At 46.4% G+C, this 17,803-nt stretch overlaps 6 protein-coding genes across 6 annotated transcripts; 1 reads left to right on the top strand and 5 right to left on the bottom strand.

Moving 5' to 3' along the window:
* Nucleotides 1-474: 474 nt before the first annotated feature.
* Nucleotides 475-2,949, bottom strand: AGABI2DRAFT_181406 (hypothetical protein). Its single transcript, XM_006456967.1, has 6 exons — nucleotides 2,840-2,949; nucleotides 2,644-2,769; nucleotides 1,234-2,589; nucleotides 934-1,181; nucleotides 731-880; nucleotides 475-667 (listed from the first exon to the last, which is right to left on the bottom strand). Exons 1-6 carry the CDS (start codon nucleotides 2,916-2,918, stop codon nucleotides 494-496), a joined length of 2,133 nt encoding a protein of 710 aa, XP_006457030.1. The 5' UTR covers nucleotides 2,919-2,949; the 3' UTR covers nucleotides 475-493.
* A 405-nt stretch (nucleotides 2,950-3,354) lies between these two features.
* AGABI2DRAFT_79027 (hypothetical protein) lies at nucleotides 3,355-4,302 on the top strand (the record flags this gene model as incomplete). The annotated part of the gene is made up of 2 exons (XM_006456966.1): nucleotides 3,355-3,627; nucleotides 3,757-4,302. 2 exons carry the CDS (start codon nucleotides 3,355-3,357, stop codon nucleotides 4,300-4,302), a joined length of 819 nt encoding a protein of 272 aa, XP_006457029.1.
* Nucleotides 4,303-5,949: 1,647 nt separating this feature from the next.
* On the bottom strand, nucleotides 5,950-7,957 carry AGABI2DRAFT_78952 (hypothetical protein; the record flags this gene model as incomplete). Its single annotated transcript, XM_006456965.1, has 4 exons — nucleotides 5,950-6,415; nucleotides 6,465-7,170; nucleotides 7,228-7,343; nucleotides 7,536-7,957. The coding sequence occupies 4 exons, from the start codon at nucleotides 7,955-7,957 to the stop codon at nucleotides 5,950-5,952; spliced, it is 1,710 nt and encodes a 569-aa protein (XP_006457028.1).
* A 1,298-nt stretch (nucleotides 7,958-9,255) lies between these two features.
* Nucleotides 9,256-10,182, bottom strand: AGABI2DRAFT_122901 (hypothetical protein; the record flags this gene model as incomplete). Its single annotated transcript, XM_006456964.1, has 3 exons — nucleotides 9,256-9,848; nucleotides 9,904-10,047; nucleotides 10,098-10,182. The coding sequence occupies 3 exons, from the start codon at nucleotides 10,180-10,182 to the stop codon at nucleotides 9,256-9,258; spliced, it is 822 nt and encodes a 273-aa protein (XP_006457027.1).
* A 4,758-nt stretch (nucleotides 10,183-14,940) lies between these two features.
* Nucleotides 14,941-15,111, bottom strand: AGABI2DRAFT_56310 (hypothetical protein; the record flags this gene model as incomplete). The annotated part of the gene is made up of 1 exon (XM_006456963.1): nucleotides 14,941-15,111. A coding segment is annotated over one exon (171 nt), but the record flags the coding sequence as incomplete, so codon positions are not given.
* A 174-nt stretch (nucleotides 15,112-15,285) lies between these two features.
* AGABI2DRAFT_79218 (hypothetical protein) lies at nucleotides 15,286-15,693 on the bottom strand (the record flags this gene model as incomplete). Its single annotated transcript, XM_006456962.1, has 1 exon — nucleotides 15,286-15,693. A coding segment is annotated over one exon (408 nt), but the record flags the coding sequence as incomplete, so codon positions are not given.
* Between the last annotated feature and the right edge of the window lie 2,110 nt (nucleotides 15,694-17,803).

The following is a 17,803-nucleotide window of genomic DNA, read 5'->3' as shown; positions in this document are numbered from 1 at the left end:
CGCTCTGCCATGAACCTCGCCCATCAATCAGTTAACTCATACGAGTGTTCAAAATAATCAACGCCTCCATCAAACGCTGAAACTGTCTCTCGCTTTCCAGCTATGCACTACATCGCTTTCACTACTGAATCAAAGAGGAACGCACGCTATTTCACGCACGGCAGCGTGTCTCAAGGTATGAAAAAAACCGGCTCATCGAGTAACTGCATGTCTGAACAGAGCAATGTCGTTGAGGTGACTGGATGACAGCGAATAAAGAATATACTAGTACTTTATATACTCGATTTCGCGTGCCCTTCGTCCTAGGTCAATAAGGTCACCCTACTGTCCACAAGAGTTAACAATTCGTATCACGATTTGCAGACTATCTTGACGACTTGATATTGACTCGTTACTACCTAAAGTTGCGCAACGAGACGCCCTTTGACAACTGCCTCCGTTAGCACACATTTTGCTGTAGCAGCCACCGATCCAGTCGCAACACTGATAAAAATTACTCAGGATAAGGAACAATATAATACATAGTGTTCTCATTCAAATCACGCTGAAAAAGTGCAACCCGCTCTTTAGGTACGCCCCCGACGATATCAACCCTAAGCTCTGGTGAGCGTTTCTGCAATGATTCCAGATCAGATACGAATGCTTTTAATTCAGCATTTGAACGTGGCTATAGCGATAAAAGGGCAACAAAATAAATTTCAATCATATTAGTAAGTGCACTTCAACTCACCCGGTGTATTATCCCAGAAGAATATTCGCGTCTGTCTTTAAAATGAGCGGATACCGGGCTCATCTCCTTCCAATCAAGGTGTCCAAACTCAAGGTCTCCAAGCTGTACTTCCCGTCGAAGTCCTACATGCCAGGGCTGGGGAGTGATGCTCTGCAAATAATTGGTGAAGCTCCGAATTGAAACGAGTATTTGGGAGTGATTACCATCATAGAAAGAACAGTACCTCGCACGTCCTCCATCATGGAAAAGTAGCAGAGCTTTCTCATATGCACTTTCCGTAGCGACGTAACTGCGGGAGACTCCATTGGTTCGGAAAATATATCAAATACCGTCTGTGTTATGTGACTCATAGTGTTGTGGAACAGGCTGGTATAGAATCCTTTAATGCCCCAGGACGGTGACTTATCATCCAACTCGGAGCAGTATTGGCGCCACATCGATTCGACTGATGCTGAACCAAGAGATGTCAATATATGCTATGAAGATGAGAAGACCATACGTACATATGGCAATATCATCTCTACTACACTTGTTCCAAATCTCTAAAAGCCTGAATATCACTTCTTTTTTGACGTCTTCTTCACTACCAACATAAAAATCTCCAGATCTACTTGATTCCTTCAGATAGTCGGCAAACGACGCATGAAAGAATGTCAACGGCTTTTTATGAGCGACTTTCCAATCAGGTATCTTGAGTGTGGATCGGGATTTGTCTAAGCTCGCATAGACAGAATTTCGAGTGACGTCAAAGAGTATGGACATTCCTCTGAGGGTTTGGAAATTGTGATGCAAGTTATGGCCATACCAGCCAAGCATAATCCGCCCTCCATAAATCGCCCCGCCAAGAATTTGTTTCGTCGTAGGCCATAGTGTCGACGGAATTGAGGAAAGGATTTCTTTATAGAGAGCATCCAAATGAACAAAAGGATTCTCTTTGGTTGGAACGGCAGTGGAACGATCGATAACTGATAAGAGAATTTTGAGCTGGGAAACGGGATCGGCGCGATCTGAATCTCTGATGAACTGCATTACTACTTCAGCATAGATGAAAAGACCAGAAGCCGCAGCAGTGAGTTTCAGGAAATCAGCGTTACTGGGCCAATCACTGTAAACACGGTGGCGATATTTCTTCTGTACCACCCTGAAACTTGATCGTAGAAAGCGTTCGACGTCCGCGCAGGCTTCGGTGGAATCGATCGGAATGTACTCCAACCAGCAACTACGCCGTACATCCTCGTCCTCAAACATGGTAGATATGTGAAATTCAGGGCGGCTGGCGATAATCCACACAAGAGGGGCATTGGGATGATCATGCGCAAAGGTGCTGATGAGTTGGATGATTTCGCACTGCGCATCTGTCCCTCGGAGCTCATCAAGCCCATCCAATAATATACCCCATCGTCTATTGCCAGCTCCGAGTCGCTTCACCGTGAACGGCTCGACAATAAAGGTCGTGAATTGGGCTCGCATATTTCCCCTAAGCAATTCTGGGTCGAGCCTAAGCCGCTCAACGATATAATCGCGATATGCCTCGATCCGTGTGGCTAATTGATAAGCGACGGTGATGAACACACCATTCGGGTCGTCGCGTTTGTTGGGTCGAGAAATGAACACGGATGCTCCAAGGAGGTTGGACTCGACAAGGTATTCGGCAAATGTCTGGACAACAGCCGATTTTCCAACACCGGCAGGGCCAGTTATCCATAGGAGTAATTCCAATGATGCTTGGCCATCAAACCAAGCGGTGATGCGAGCGATCAACTTGACGCGGGTGTCAGGATGGCAGCGAGGAGGAGGATCGCGGGCAGAAGAGTCGTGCGCAGCGCCACGAATGATATGCTGCGAAAGTAAACTCATGACTGCACGAAAACGAGATGAGCTCAAGGATAGGAAGAACATATAGAATTACTCACTTTGTGTCACGACGTTGCGATCCCCTTCAGTAGATGAGAACATATTATACTGATTTCCGTGTACAGCAGTCATTGTGGGGTTGTGTAAAGCAAAACGTTGCGCATGACTGATGAAGCCTCCTGATCCTGCACGATGTTGGGGACCTGCGAGTAAGCTATGTTGTGTTTCACCACGTATTTTCACTGAAGCACCCACCATCCTGTTCCTCACCCTCTGAAAAACAAAAATCCCGAAGCCACGCCCTGAACCTACCCCATTTCCTCCTGGGAATCATCTCGTACAGAGAGAGGAAGGGAGGTGTAGGTGGGAGGACAGAACGCTGATGCCTCGAGGCATTACTTACACCCTCAGTAGGGCGCTCGGCAATGTCCCTTGTCCCATCTAAGTCACACAGCCAGGCTTTTCAATGATCTCCTGAATGAGTCGGCTTTGCTACGATGCCAGCCTTTGCGTCGTGATACTTTGGTCTCGGAATTTGCTCCCTGTGCAGACTCCTACCCAGTCCCTCGCCGCGCTGCTCATCACGTGCGAAGGAACAAACAAACAAACTTAGTCAGTTGCCTAGCGCGAGCGAGGGACTGGCACAAAAGAAAGTCGCTCCACTTGCACACCTCAATTTGTCATCGACAACAATGTTTTTGGTCATGACAAAGATGATCTTATGTTATTCGATAGAATTACATTGTGTCACGCATCCAATTCAGCAATACATGCCCCCTCTCGACGAGTCCCGCAACATATCCCATTGGGACGATGCTGGCATACGACGCGTCGTTCAAGAGCGGTTCGGGGTACGAGCTTGCCACTACCAGCTCGAGGTTGCAAAAGCAATATATTCCGGTCAACATGTCATCGGATGCGCTCCTACTGGAGCTGGGAAGACGTTATCATTTTGGATTGCCATGCTAATGGCCATAAAGGATGGTATCAAGCGACGGAAAGTCGTCACTATCACTCCTTTAAACCTTCTGGGGCAGCAAATGGTCGACATCTTGAATAAAGCCGGTATAAAGGCCATCTTATTAACCGGTGATACATTTAGCCTTGTGCTTCTTCGAGTACTACGTTCTTTGATCTTATCTGATGACCCTGCTGATAGAATTCATTATTAGGAAATAGAGCGCGGTAATTACGATGCAATCATCACAAATCCCGAGATGCTCGTGGGGAACAAGGCTGTGCGAGAGCTCTTCCGAACACAACGTGTAGCAAGCACGCTACTCTGCTTCGTCTTGGATGAAGGACACTGTGTCTCACAGTGGGCTTCATTCAGGCAACACTACAAAAATCTCGGTGATCTACATTACACAATCCCCGGGAATATTCCATTTTACATTGCTTCTGCTACCCTTCCATCAAACATGCTCGACGAAATTATTGACACTCTGAACCTCAAGGAAGCTGCACCAACCAAAATATTATACTCCAACGACCGTCCCGAAATCTCGCTATCAGTGAAAGTAATGGTTAACAAAGCAAACTCGTACCATGATCTTGACTTCCTTATTCCAAATGACTTCTCCGACCGATCACTGATGCCGAGAAAATTTCTAGTGTTCTTCGACAACACCACCGAGACCCGGGAAGCAATCCTTCACCTTCGGAAACGCCAACCCCCACGGCTAACTATGAAATCAAATGGTTCAACTCAACCTTGACCATGGAGGGTCGTAAGGAGATTCTGGATGAATTTCGGGTTTCCAAAGTGTGGGGTTTGTGCTGTACTGATGCATTTGGCATGGTACGTTGACATCACAGCATACGAATGAATTCTGACAAGTCACAGGGAATGGATGTGAACGATATCAAGATTGTAGTTCAATACAAGGCAACAACCGACTTTTGCACTCTATGGCAGCGTTTTGGTCGTGCAGCTCGTGCTTCCGGAGCCACGGCTGATGCCATCCTCCTTGTAGAAAACAAGGATACTAGTTACAGCCGTGAAAAGTCGAGAACATTTGGCAAAACCGACTCAAATCCCACCTCTACTCCCCCCGTCGCCTCAGATTCTCAAACGACTCTGAGTGCTTTAAAAGATGTGCTCAACTCACATTATACTCAAGAATCGTGTATTGATATTTCGTCCCAACCAACTGCATTCAAAAAGGCCAGAGCGGTACAAATTGGCTCGCCACTAGACCATTTCATCAACATACCCGATGGAGTGAATTGTCGTCGAGTTATCCCAACAGTATATTTTGGAAACGACAAACGACGTAAGCTATCAGTTTCTGATCTGATGTTTTGCAATGCACTTACTCAATGACGAAGCTACTGCTGCTCACCTCCTCTGCGACGTGACACTCAAAGACGGTTGCCTCCGATGCAAAGCGGCAACTTCAGAGATTTGTTGTGACCAGTGCAATTCAGCAGAATTAGAGAAATATCGTCCCGCTAAAGTTAACACCACAACGACTACAAAACAAGTCCGTCATTCAAGAGTCAAGCCTATCCCAGAAGACGAAAACCTTCAAGTGCAGCGTCAGAAGCTACTACAAGCCCTTTTTGCCTGGCGGCGTGAATATGCTCCAAAGAAGCTTAGCACGTGGACTATCTCTCGCCTTGGTTACCAACGTTTCATGTCGGAGGCTAGTATTCAACACCTTGTCGCTTGCGCGTACAACCAGAAAATCACGAATGTTGCACAATTTTCTAAGGAACTTGGCTGGTCGAAGGAGTACGTCACCGAGTTCGGCGATTCGCTCCTTTCTCTTCTCAAGAGGTATTTTGTTTACCCCATTCCCGGACCAATTTTTTCCGTGAACTCCTCTACTATCCAATTCCCACTCGATTCAACTGCCTTATGTTCAAACAAACGAAAAGCTCCAAATGATCAAGATGGGCCCAAACGTTCAACTCCAACCTGCAGCTCTTGTAAACAACAGGGTCATCGAAGTATGTGAAGTTCACATATATACTCCGTTGTGGTATTAACCTAAATAAGAGGACTCCCGATTTTGTCCCAATTACAGCAAACCTTCATACCCGGATGAAAACAAAGAGAACATATTCATTTCTGCCTCTCTTGCTCTGCCTGTCGTCGCTACCAATGCTTCGCACTTCCTTTCTGCCCCACTTCCTGCCTCTCCTGCTCTGCCCGTCATTGCTACTGATGCTTCGCACTTCCCTTCGGCCCCGATTTCAGCCTCTACCTCATATGCCATCAAAAAAGAGCTGCTCAACGCATCCATTCCATCATATGCTTCTCCTAACACATCGAAATTGCCCAATTCAAATCCATATCTCAGCTGGCTTTTTGTACCCCAGACTTCGTATTCCCAAATTTCGCCGCAGTATCACGGAACTTAAAGATCAAGTGTACCATCGTCTTCAACTTCAAGTTCTACTGTCTCTAGGTCCTCGGTTTCATTGTTTTTAGCCAAGTTGGTTTCGCCCATTGCAATTTTCTGTAGACCCTCTGCCATCATATCCTTCACTTCATGTTCTGCTTCGCGTCCTTGAATATATTCATTTGTTTTTTCCTTGATCAGATATTCAGCTAGTCGGTCGAAGGTACTTTTCATGTCCGTGGGTGAGTGATGTGTTGTTGTGCGACCAAGGCAAAACATATCCTCAAGCTGGCGACGTATGTCCTTGTATGTTTCAATTAAAGGTGATTCTTTAATCATCCGTTCTACGCTCCTGTTTGAATATTGACCTCCATGTATACGTTTGATATACAGATTGTTGAGCTCAATAACCCAGTCAACTGCGCGAAAGTGATTGGGACGCCCAGTGGGGTTGACAAGGATATTCATTCGGATAGCACGACTGGTTTATTAATCAGAGACTTTAGGAAGTATATCGACAAATCACATACCTCAAAGGTTTTGGATAACGGAAATGTACATTTTCCAGGTACCTTGTCATTTCGGCTGCGTACTTGTGTTTTCCGCAGCCTGCAAAAAAATGAATCCATGGTAAAAAAGTCTCTTCCAGACGTCCAATATCACCATGATCCATTGCATAGATTGTTTCTTCATATAAGAGACACTGTTGGTGGAAAAGTCGCATATTTTCATTTATTTTATCGCGAGAAGATCCATTTCGGGACTCGTCCATTTCCAATGGGAAAATATGTTTGACGGCAATTTTTTCGGACAATGCATAAACATCCTCCCAGGAAGGCTCCATTGTAGCCCAGTCTTCTAATGTGAGCGCTTTACTGTCTGTATATTTCTTGACTGCTATTCGCCATAGATCAAGTCGGTGTACAATCCCGGAGTGTTGGATAACTTCATGCATAGGTCGGAAGTCAGGTTTACTTGTAAGCTTTTTGACATCATTCTTTCGAAGCTGCTTGACGAAGCTCAACAACATATTTGTACCCTTTTTTGCATTTACAGGTGATATAAAGGCCCTCCAAATCGCATCTGCACATGCCATTTTGAAGTGAAAGAGCCCTGGAACACAGACAATAAATTGAAGACGTCGGAAGGGCCGTGACTCATCGATTCGTTGTAACATCAAGCTCCGCAGATGCTGGACTGTCAAAAGATCACCGAAAAAAAGCAAGACTTTATTTCCTATATTGTGGAATTGCTTTGATGGGCGCTCCGTGGATTGGATTGACAAAATTGAACTGGTAGGTGGCAAGGAAGAAGCAGGCAAAATGATGTTTGGGTCATGAGAGTCTCCAACGTGAGCTTGAGCCAGTATTCCTTCTAATACATGACCGTTTGTTGCTGGTGTGTTCGGACTGATAGCCTGAGCTCGCATAGGTATCTGAGTTGTTTTCACAACCGGAATACACTCGAGTTCTTCTGGAATACCAAGATCGGAACCAAACTTTCGGAAATATTCGGGACCATGTTGAACGAGATCAGCACGTATCTTCCACTCATTAAACAAGTCCCCGCTTGCTTTTCCATGGTTGTCTTGTTGCCGATACGTCGAAAAATGATCTTCCAACTGCTCCATTCTTATTGGTACGGGATTTGCGAATATTTCATGTAAAGTATCGCCACAATCAAGATCATTTGCCGTCACTCCGTGGTTTAATGGAAACATGGATGCGGATGTGAGGTGTACAATAGTGCTTTCATGACTGTTTTCGAGGGTTGGGGTGCCATGTTTGAGATTAACGTCCAAATTATCATAGGCATATGCAGTTGTAAACTTGCTGGCTGCATCCTGCATCTTTTCCTCTGCCTTGGCTGAGAGACTTGTGATAGCATCATTAATTGAGCTGGATGAAATCGAGATTCCGAGATGTGATACGAGTTTGATGACTGCCTCGGGTGTACCACAGGCCTGTAAGTATAGACCAACAACAGCTTGAAGAGTGTTGCACCGTCGATTAGTGCTATGCATCATAATAGACAAGCACACGATTTTTTTCTATTAATATATAAGCTGAGATTGCAAAAGCTACAAAATTGACATACTATTTTGCGTTGCATTTGATCTTTATGTTCAAGATGTTTTAAATAAGCACCAGTCTCGCTATTTTCAGGTTCGAATTCATCTTCGGAGGAATCGTCATCCTCAAGTCCAGTATTATTGGCACTAACGTCAACCATGTCACTGTTTGAGTCCCTAAAAGCATCCTCCTCCATGTAGTTGTCCTTCATGGAGTCAATTTCAACTATTTCAAAATCTGTTTACACGAAAACTCACGGAATTACTACCATCGATATTCCTAGTGTTACGCAACTCATCCTCAGCATTTCTCTCTGAATTTCCCATGTCTGATAAGTCGGCCTCGTTCACTTCAGCAGTCCTACTCCTTTTGTTACGACTATTCCTAGCTCTCCACCGGCGCACCGTTTGCCGTCGATTATCTAGCCTGATATCTGCATGAAGGAGCTTTTCGAGGAGATTCCAGAGATCGGGTGCATGTAATTCCATCCCATCGGATAAACGTTCAAGGTTGCATAGCTCAACCTGCTCGATAGAGGTATTTAGAGCAGTAAAATGATAACCCGTCTCACGTTTTGCGAGTTTCTCGACCTGTTCAGCATAGATAGCTTCCGCCATCCCTAGAGCCCAGCTGCGAGTGGTATTCTTTGTTGCTTGATTGAGCGAAAAAAAGGAGAGAATGTTTGGAACCGCAAAGACTAGGTCCTCTAATAATCTGCTCGTCAGCGGATCTTTGGTCGTGAAGATTTCATTGATAAGGTCAAAAACTGTGACACCAGAGTTCTGAAGATGTTGGACGATATTGCGAGCAGAGCTGCGGGACATTGGGGAGAAAAACAGCAGTTTATTCGTTATCTAGCATTAGCATAGTATACAAGCAAGCACCGAGTCAAAGCATCGAACAGCGAAACTTCGAGTGGTGCACCAAGAGAAGGCCTGGCTACACTCTAGGAAGAATAACCAAAACGGGCCAATGGTGCGGGACATCAGCTTTTCGATTGCCAGGGAGGGCTCTGAGGTATCTAGAGGTATTTGGGCCAGTAGCCATGGAGTGTCGGTCGGCCAGTCGAGTCGCTCATGCTGAGGTAGAAAACGGATCCACTGGGTGACTTGTCACTTGAACGATAACGCTGTAACATACGGAAATTCAAATATATTGTGGATTAAAGTTAAAAAATATTACATCAGCGGAGGGAGGGGAGAGACCCCCGCTTTCTTTTGTGCCAGTCCCTACCTGACGCGAAACAACCTTATTTGTTGTTTGGCACATCACGTGCCATGAGCGGCTCAGGTGGGCTGGGTAGGAGTCTGATCAGTTGGATGATTTCGCATTGCTCATCTGTCCCTCGGAGCTCATCAAGCCCATCCAACAATATACCCCATCGTTTATCGCCAGCTCCGAGTTGCTTCACCATGAACGGCTCGACAATAAAGGTCGTGAACTGGGCTTGTATATCCCCGCTAAGCAATTCCGGGTCAAGCCTGAGCCGCTCCACGATATAATTGCGATATGCCTCGATCCGTGTGGCTAACTGATAGGCGATGGTAGTGAATACACCATTCGGGTTGTCACGTTTGTTGGGTCGAGAAATGAACACGGATGCTCCAAGGAGGTGGGACTTGACAAGGTACTCGGCAAACGTTTGGACGACAGCGGATTTCCCAACCCCGGCAGGGCCAGTTATCCATAGGAGCAACTCCAACGAAGCTTGACCTTCAAACCAAGCGGTGATGCGATTGATCAGCTTGACCCGCGTCTCGGGATGGCAGCGGGGTGGTGGTTTACGAGCAGAAGAGTCGTGAGCAGCGCCACGAATGATATGTTGTGAAAGTAAACTCATCACTTCACAAAGGCGAGATGAGCTCAAGGACAGGACGGACAATACATCATTACTCACTCTGCGTCACGATGCTGCGATCTCCTTCAATAGATGAGAACATATTGTATTGGTTCCCGTGTACAGCGGTCATTGTGGAATTGTGCACGGTAGAGTGTTGTGCATTGTTGAAAAATTCTCCCGATCCTGCATGGCGCGGGGAACCTACGGAAACTCTGTCGAGTTTTATCGCGCATTGTAACTGAAGCACCCACCATCCTGATTTCCGTCCTCATCCTCTGAAAGAAAGAAATCCCGAAGCCACGCCTTGAACCTATCCCATTTCCTCCTGGGAGTCATCTCGTACAGAGAGAGGAAGGGAGGTGGAGGTGGAAGGAAATAAGAAACGCAGCTGCCTTGAGGCACTAAGTGAGGGCGCTCGGCAATGTCCTTGTCCTATCGTCACACAGCCAGGTGGTTCGGCCTGTATTGTTGGTCACTACTTAACAGGTCGTGCCGATTTTCTACAATGTCAGTCATTGTATTGTCTTCGAGTTGCAAACACAAACCCGCTTGTTTCGGTCAAACTCCCTCTCAGAAGACGCGGCCAACCAAGGCAAACCGGCAATTAAGATAAAATAAACTGTGGATGCGAGAGATTCAAGACCGTCTCGTGGTGCAAGGTCTATCCGGTAAAGCTAAACTGCATGAAAAGTACGAAAGCGTTGTATAGCATACCAAAGCCGTGATGTGCATTAATGCTTGCCCAGTCGGCAGTGCCACACATCCATACCTTCTTTACGTTTCGACGTTCTTGAGGTTCGGATAACATAGGCCCAGTAAGGCCGAAGTCGATGAGTACAACTAGTGTAAGAGTTTTGAGAGAACGAGGATATTGTGTGGTTTGATATCGTGGTGCACAATTCCCTTCGAATGTATATAGTTCAAAGCAAAAAGCTACCAAAAAAAAACACTTTCTGGTCAGCAAAGATGAGCTGATACGATCAATAGTACTAACCATTTGTTCTGTAACGCGTACAGAGGTCTTTAAAACAAGTTGATACTCAGTGATAACGAAACGTGTTGATCACTATCTAAATACCTAAAACAAGTTGATACTAATCTATAGTAAGTATACGAAGTTATTGTAGAACACGAACAAGAACATACCTCAGTGATAACGAAACGTGTTGATCACTGAGGAACATGATAAAGTTTCGTAGGGTATATGTACCTCGGCAGCTCGGCAGCAGAGAAACTGTACAGTAAGAGAAATATAGTTTGTCAAAGTGGGAACGGATAGAAACGGAATTGTCGGTCGAAACGATTCAATACGGAACGCGGAAAGTGTAGAAAAGGAAAGTAAAGTAAAAATAGAAACAATGGCCGTAAAAGGAAAATAACCAAGAAAGGAAATAAGCCGTCAGGCTTGGTGTCGAAGTACACTCAATACTCCCCCTACTTCGGCATACCCAACCTCTAGAAAAGACCTATGCCCTTGCAGCAGCGGAGAATGGCCTCACGGGCGAGGGGCTTGGTAAGGATATCGGCGAGATTCTGAGCAGAGGGAACATAAGTAAACGTTACTTCTCCACTCGCGACCTTCTCCTTGGTGAAGTGGTATTTCACCCAAATGTGCTTTGTACGCCTGTGGTTCTTGTCGTTCTGCGTATTAGAGATCGCCCCATTGTTGTCCGCATAAATGTTAAGTGGCATATCCTGAGCAAGAGCGACTTCATCGAAGAACTTGCTGATCCATATAGCCTGTTGAGTAGCGCGCGCAAACGCAGTATACTCTGCCTCTACAGTCGACAAAGTAACTGTGTCCTGACGTTTGCTAGTCCACGAAACGGGACCTCCAGCAACAAAAAAGATGTGGCCTTCAGTAGATTGGGAAGTGTCCAGGTCACCGGCATAATCGGCGTCAACATATCCGTATGGTCGAATAGTGGTGCCACGTCGGTAAGTGATTCTGTAGTCCAACGTTCCTTTGAGGTAAGCGAGAACGTGCTTCAAAGCATTCCAATGTTTCCTGCCTGGGTTGTTAGCGAACCTAGATAGTAGATTCACCGCGTATGACAAGTCAGGTCGGGTGGCCACCTGCAGCCACATAAGGAATCCTAGCGCCTCGCGAAACGGTGCATTCTTCATCTCATCGAGCTCCTCCTTAGACTTGGGTGAGTCTTCTGTGGATAGCGTAAGTCCAGCTGGTAATGGAGTTGAACGGGGCTTCGCATCTGCCATATGAAAACAATCAATAACTCTCTCGCAATAAGCTCGTTGAGAAAGACGAATATTCCCTGCGTCATCATGCTCGATCTTCATCCCCAGAATAAACTTCGCTGCACCTAGATCCTTCAACTCATAACTATTCCCCAACTCCTGCTTAGCTTTCTGTTCGCCGGTTTCTGTTGTAGACGCTCCTAGTATGTCGTCGGTCCAAGTGGAGGTGAGTGTGAACTCGTCGTGTATAACTCTCGAGCGAACCTGGGGATCTGCCTTTGAAGTATAGTACCCGTGGCCTTGATAAGTGTTTTCGAGGTTTCGAGCCCAATCGTGTGCGCCTTGCATTGTACCGTACAAGGTCTTGAGGAGTAGCCAGACGTCATCTCCCCCTTCCTCAAAACTGGGCGGTTGCTCCATAAACACCTCGAACTCATTATCACTGTTAAGGAAAGCAGACACGAAGTCCACCTGCCAAAGTCGCATACCAAATGAGGCGGCGATAGCGCAGACGAGTCGAACGGACTCCAGGCGGGCCACCGAAGCATAGGTCTCGTCGTAGTCCTCCCCCAGGACCTGAGTAAACCCTTTCGCCACTAAGCGTGCTTTATGCCCAGAGATGTTCCCGGAGTCATTGAACTTGTTCGCAAAGACCCAACGAGACTTCACCACGTTCTTCCCCTTCGGCCGAGGGACTAGTCGATAGACACCCTTGTCCTTCATAGCGGCGAGTTCCTTTAGCATCGGCTCATACCAGAGCTCAGGACATCTCATAGCATCTGCAAAAGATTTCGGAACGTATAAGTCATCGTTGACATAGGTGGGAGGTGGCACCGTTACGACGTTCGCCCTCGAACGTTCCAAATATTCAACGCTCTCCTGCATCCTCCGGCTCATGCGAGGCTCTCGCCTAGTACGACGTTGCGCTATCGAGTCAGCGGCATCATGTCGGGGTGGGTCGTCCGTGTTGGTTCCTTCCACCAGCATACGAGCTACCTCAGTCTCACTGTCATCCACCTCATTATCAGCCCCTTCCTTGTCGTCGGCTTGCGGGATACCAGCCTGTGGAGCCTCGGAGGACTCAGCGTTGGTGGAGGAGGTGGGATGGAGGTTAGATATAGGCTTAGGACGTGGAGCTATTGCGGTCGGGTCGGACGCCACAACATCCGAGAAAACCGGATACGTAACGATTGGGTCAGTGGAGAAATGCGGAACCCTTTCTTCGAATATCACGTCTCTAGACCTATAAACCTTCCCAGTTCCTCTGTCCAGCAGCTTATAACCCGATCGATCGTAATAACCGACCAAGGTGAGCTTAACAGAACGTGGTGACAGCTTTGAGGGACTGACTTCGGGAGGTATATGCGCATACGACACCGAACCGAATGGACGAAGATGGGAGACGTCTTGACGTTTCCCCGACCAACGCTCAGCAGGAATAGTGGAGGGCTTATTGGATGGGGGAATAAAGTTTCGAGTGTAGACGGCCGTTTGCACTGCATCCGCCCAATACTTCTGGGGCAAACCCGAGTCGGACAACATGGAACGGGCCGTCTCAAGTAGTGTGCGCATGCTGCGCTCAGCTTTACTGTTCTGTTGGTGAGCGTATGGCGTGGAGAAATCGAGAATGATTCCCTTCTCCTTCACATAGGTGTTCCAGGTATCGTTATGCCACTCTCTCCCCATATCCGAGCGTACACGCTTAAGTTTCTTCCCCGTCTGACGCTTAAGTTTCTTCCCCGTCTGACGCTTAAGTTTCTTCCCCGTCTGACGCTCAGACTCATCGTGAAAGTCCCTGAAGGCTCGTAGAGTTGCGTCTGCTGTTTTGGAAGGGAGGAAATAGACTCGACGATAGGATGTCGCATCATCCATCACTAACATGAAGTATTTAGCTCCCCCAGCTGAGACGACCGGTGCGGGACCCCAAATATCAATATACACCCGTTCAAGGATGTCTGATTCCGGCGGGATGGGATCATTGAAAGGGTGCGTGGTATGCTTTCCATATATACAATCTTTGCACAAAGCCTTCATGTTAGGTTCCCCACTGGTGTTCAAGCCGTCAACCAAATCCTCCTTCGACATACGCGAAATGAGATTGACAGGTACGTGTCCTAGTCGCCTGTGCCAGATTTCATAAGACGCTGGTTTCCTCTTTGCCTGAACGGCGTTGATAGATGTTTTGTATGGATAGACGGTTTCGACAATATACAAGCCATCTTTCTTCACCGCCGTAAACACATGGTTCCCAGCAGCATTACGAACGACCGCTGAGCTAGCTTCAAATTTGACGGTGGATCCTTTGGCAACTAGTCGAGATACAGAGATTAGGTTGGATCTGAGCTGTGGCGTATGGAGCGCTCCCGCAAGAACAATCTTCGAGACGTTATCACTGGCTTTGGTAAAAAAATCCGCATGTCCTTCACCCTCGATGTCAAACGTAGCACCTTTCCCTGCGGAATGTCCTACGCGAACGGGAGTTATCTTTCTATAGTTGGAGAAGCTTTCACGTCGAACGAAGCAGTGATCGCTCGCTCCCGAATCGAGTAAAGTGACGATGGGTTGTGAGACGATTGCTGCATAAGACATGGGAATGTTTGGAGCGGGTGGATCGGCTTGTACCAGGGTATCGTCGTTGACCTCGGTAACGACTGCTAAGGCGAACACGGTGGGTTCAGTAGTCTGTGGGTTTGTATCCGTCACGTTGGCTGAAGTTTGTTGGTTATAGTTGTTCTGTGCAGCGGTACCTCTAGCTCCTCCTCGTTTGCCGAAACCGGGGGGAAATTGGCCTTCTTTGCCGCCTCCAGGCCAGTAGCAGTCCTCAATAAGATGGCCACGTCGTTTGCAGTTGGAGTTGGTACATTGTAGTTGGGATTGGGTACGTTGACGATTACTCCTCGTATTGCTTGCCTGAAGCGCTGTGGTAGAACTCTGTGGATTGGAAACTCGATCCCTGCTAACCCGTGCCCAGTGTGTCATCAGTTGGTTGATCGCTTCCCGAGATGACTGAGTGGTGTAGAGGGTAGCGACGATTGGGTCCCATGATCGAGGGAGGGCATTGAGTATTATGGTCCTAAAGGACTTGTCGTCAATCGTAGCGCCGAGAGCAGTTGCATTTGACCATTTAGTGCGCATCTGAGTTACGAATTCCACAAAATCTTGGCCATCAGCATAGGACGAGTTACACAAGGTTAATTCGGCATTGAGAATGGCAATTTCGGATACTACTTCGTAAGTGTCCGTGTATGACTTCCACGCGTCGGCTGCTGTTCCACTGATGTTAATGCCCAGCCCAACGGGATCGCTTGTGTTATATATCAACAACCCCATTGCCCATGCGTTCCGGACTCTCCATTCTGATGGAGAAGGAAATAGTGATTCCCATGGGGTATCTGCCGGTGGGGGAAGTTGTGTGACCGTTTGGGTAGGCGATGCGCCTTCCGCAGGTGTAGAAGGAGGTAGTGGGACAGTTAATGGATTCGGTATGACAACGCCTGTAGGATTTTGAATGGAACCATCAAGGTATCTGTATACACCCCGCAACTCGGCTGCTATCTTAATGAGTCCCTTCCATGTTACCCAATTCATGCCGTTGAATTTCGCTGTGTCGGCGAACATAGGTGGTGCACATCCGCCAGTGCTAGCCATGTTAAAATTCGAGTGATTCACAAATGTAATGTTTCGCGATATGATTTCTTGGTTGATTTAGTAAGAGCCGGGGCCCATAACCTAAAACAAGTTGATACTCAGTGATAACGAAACGTGTTGATCACTATCTAAATACCTAAAACAAGTTGATACTAATCTATAGTAAGTATACGAAGTTATTGTAGAACACGAACAAGAACATACAGTGACGGACAAAACCGTTGCAATGTTTATAACACCTTCAAAGATACTATTATAGCATGTCACAAACTAACCGTGACATCACGTAATTAACATCGTTCGAAAGCCATGCTTCTTGGCTTTAATTCGATAGTAATACCATTATGTAATTCTAAATATTCGTCGAAATACTGGCAATTTACTAACAAAGATGCATTGCAACAGTTTTGTCCCTCTCATTCACCAAGTACAAAGTCACCTGACTCCGTTGACTGACTTGAAAAATCAGCACAGCCACATTCAACAAAGATGAAAAGTCAGCACAGCCACACTTTGAGTATATATACAGAGCATTTTTGGCATGATTCTTTACAATGAAGCCCCTCACTCCAAGCCAGCTCTCTCATATCCTTTATTTGCTTGATTCAGGAGCATCAGCTCATGAAATTTCTACTTCTACCAGCATACATCATTCCACTATATCCAGAATTAGATCCAAGCACCGTCCCAACCTTGCTATATCCTCAGGTGGTCGTCCTAGACTGCTTACATCTTCTGATACCCGCTACGCTGTTCGCTTAATCACCTCTCAAAAGGCTGACAACGCATCTCAAGTCAAGAGACTACTTGCCAACAGCTTGCCCCACTCAATTTCTACAAAGACCATACGTAGAACTCTTTCCCGCGCTGGTATGAAGGCTGTAGTAAAGGTTAAACGTCCTTTGCTCAAGGCCAAACACTGCAAGGATCGCTTGGACTGGGCTTTAGCTCGTCAAAACTGGAGTATAGAAGACTGGAAAAGGGTAGTATGGTCTGATGAAACAATGATTAATCGTTTGGGGTCAGATGGGTGTGGAAAAAGGATGGAGAAGGCTTGAGTGATAGACTGGTGTCTGGGACTTTGAAGTTTGGTGGAGGTTCTTTGATGATGTGGGGTTGTATGTTTTGGGAGGGATGTGGCTATGCATGCCAAATTGAAGGTAAAATGGATGCTGATCTATATGTTAGCATTTTGGAGGACAATCTGGAGGATAGTGTGGAGTATTATGGGAAAGAAAGGGAGGATTTCATATTTCAGCAGGACAATGACCCCAAGCACAAGTCTAAAAAAGGCCCAGAACTGGTTCAAAGAGAACAACATTGATTTGTTGCCATGGCCAGCACAGCCTCCAGACCTCAATCCAATTGAACATCTCTGGGACCACCTCAAAATCAAGCTTGAAGAGTATGAAGAAGCACTTAGGGGAATTGGAGAACTTTGGACAAGAGTGGATAAGGAGTGGAATGATATAAAGCCTGAGGTGTGTCAGAATTTGATAGAGAGTATGCCTAGAAGGGTAGAAGCTGTAATCAAGGCAAAGGGAGGCTATACTAAGTACTAAACATAGAGATTTGTACTTGGTGAATGAGAGGGACAAAACTGTTGCAATGCATCTTTGTTAGTAAATTGCCAGTATTTCGACGAATATTTAGAATTACATAATGGTATTACTATCGAATTAAAGCCAAGAAGCATGGCTTTCGAACAATGTTAATTACGTGATGTCACGGTCAGTTTGTCACATGCTATAATAGTATCTTTGAAGGTGTTATAAACATTGCAACGGTTTTGTCCGTCACTGTACCTCAGTGATAACGAAACGTGTTGATCACTGAGGAACATGATAAAGTTTCGTAGGGTATATGTACCTCGGCAGCTCGGCAGCAGAGAAACTGTACAGTAAGAGAAATATAGTTTGTCAAAGTGGGAATGGATAGAAACGGAATTGTCGGTCGAAACGATTCAATACGGAACGCGGAAAGTGTTAGAACCTTGCCAGAATGTCACGGCGTCACGCTGTCACATTTGTCACATATTTTATTACATAATAATTTCCCTCTGCTGCTACAGTTCGACGGAGGCTAAACTATCGGCATACTGCTAAAATGG

Source organism: Agaricus bisporus (genome assembly GCF_000300575.1).
Source record: "Agaricus bisporus var. bisporus H97 unplaced genomic scaffold AGABI2scaffold_15, whole genome shotgun sequence".
NCBI lineage: Eukaryota > Fungi > Basidiomycota > Agaricomycetes > Agaricales > Agaricaceae > Agaricus > Agaricus bisporus.
Note: the sequence above shows the minus strand (reverse complement) of the source record. Positions and strands in the feature narration are given on the sequence as shown.

Bases quoted from the DNA above. Each gene is read 5' to 3' on its own strand.
- AGABI2DRAFT_181406 (XM_006456967.1), bottom strand. From the start codon at position 2,918: ATGATTCCCAGGAGGAAATGGGGTAGGTTCAGGGCGTGGCTTCGGGAT. The intron at 1,182-1,233 runs GTACGTATGGTC...CTCTTGGTTCAG, and splicing joins TAGAGATGATATTGCCATAT to CATCAGTCGAATCGATGTGG. The intron at 668-730 runs GTGAGTTGAAGT...TTATCGCTATAG, and splicing joins CTTCTGGGATAATACACCGG to CCACGTTCAAATGCTGAATT.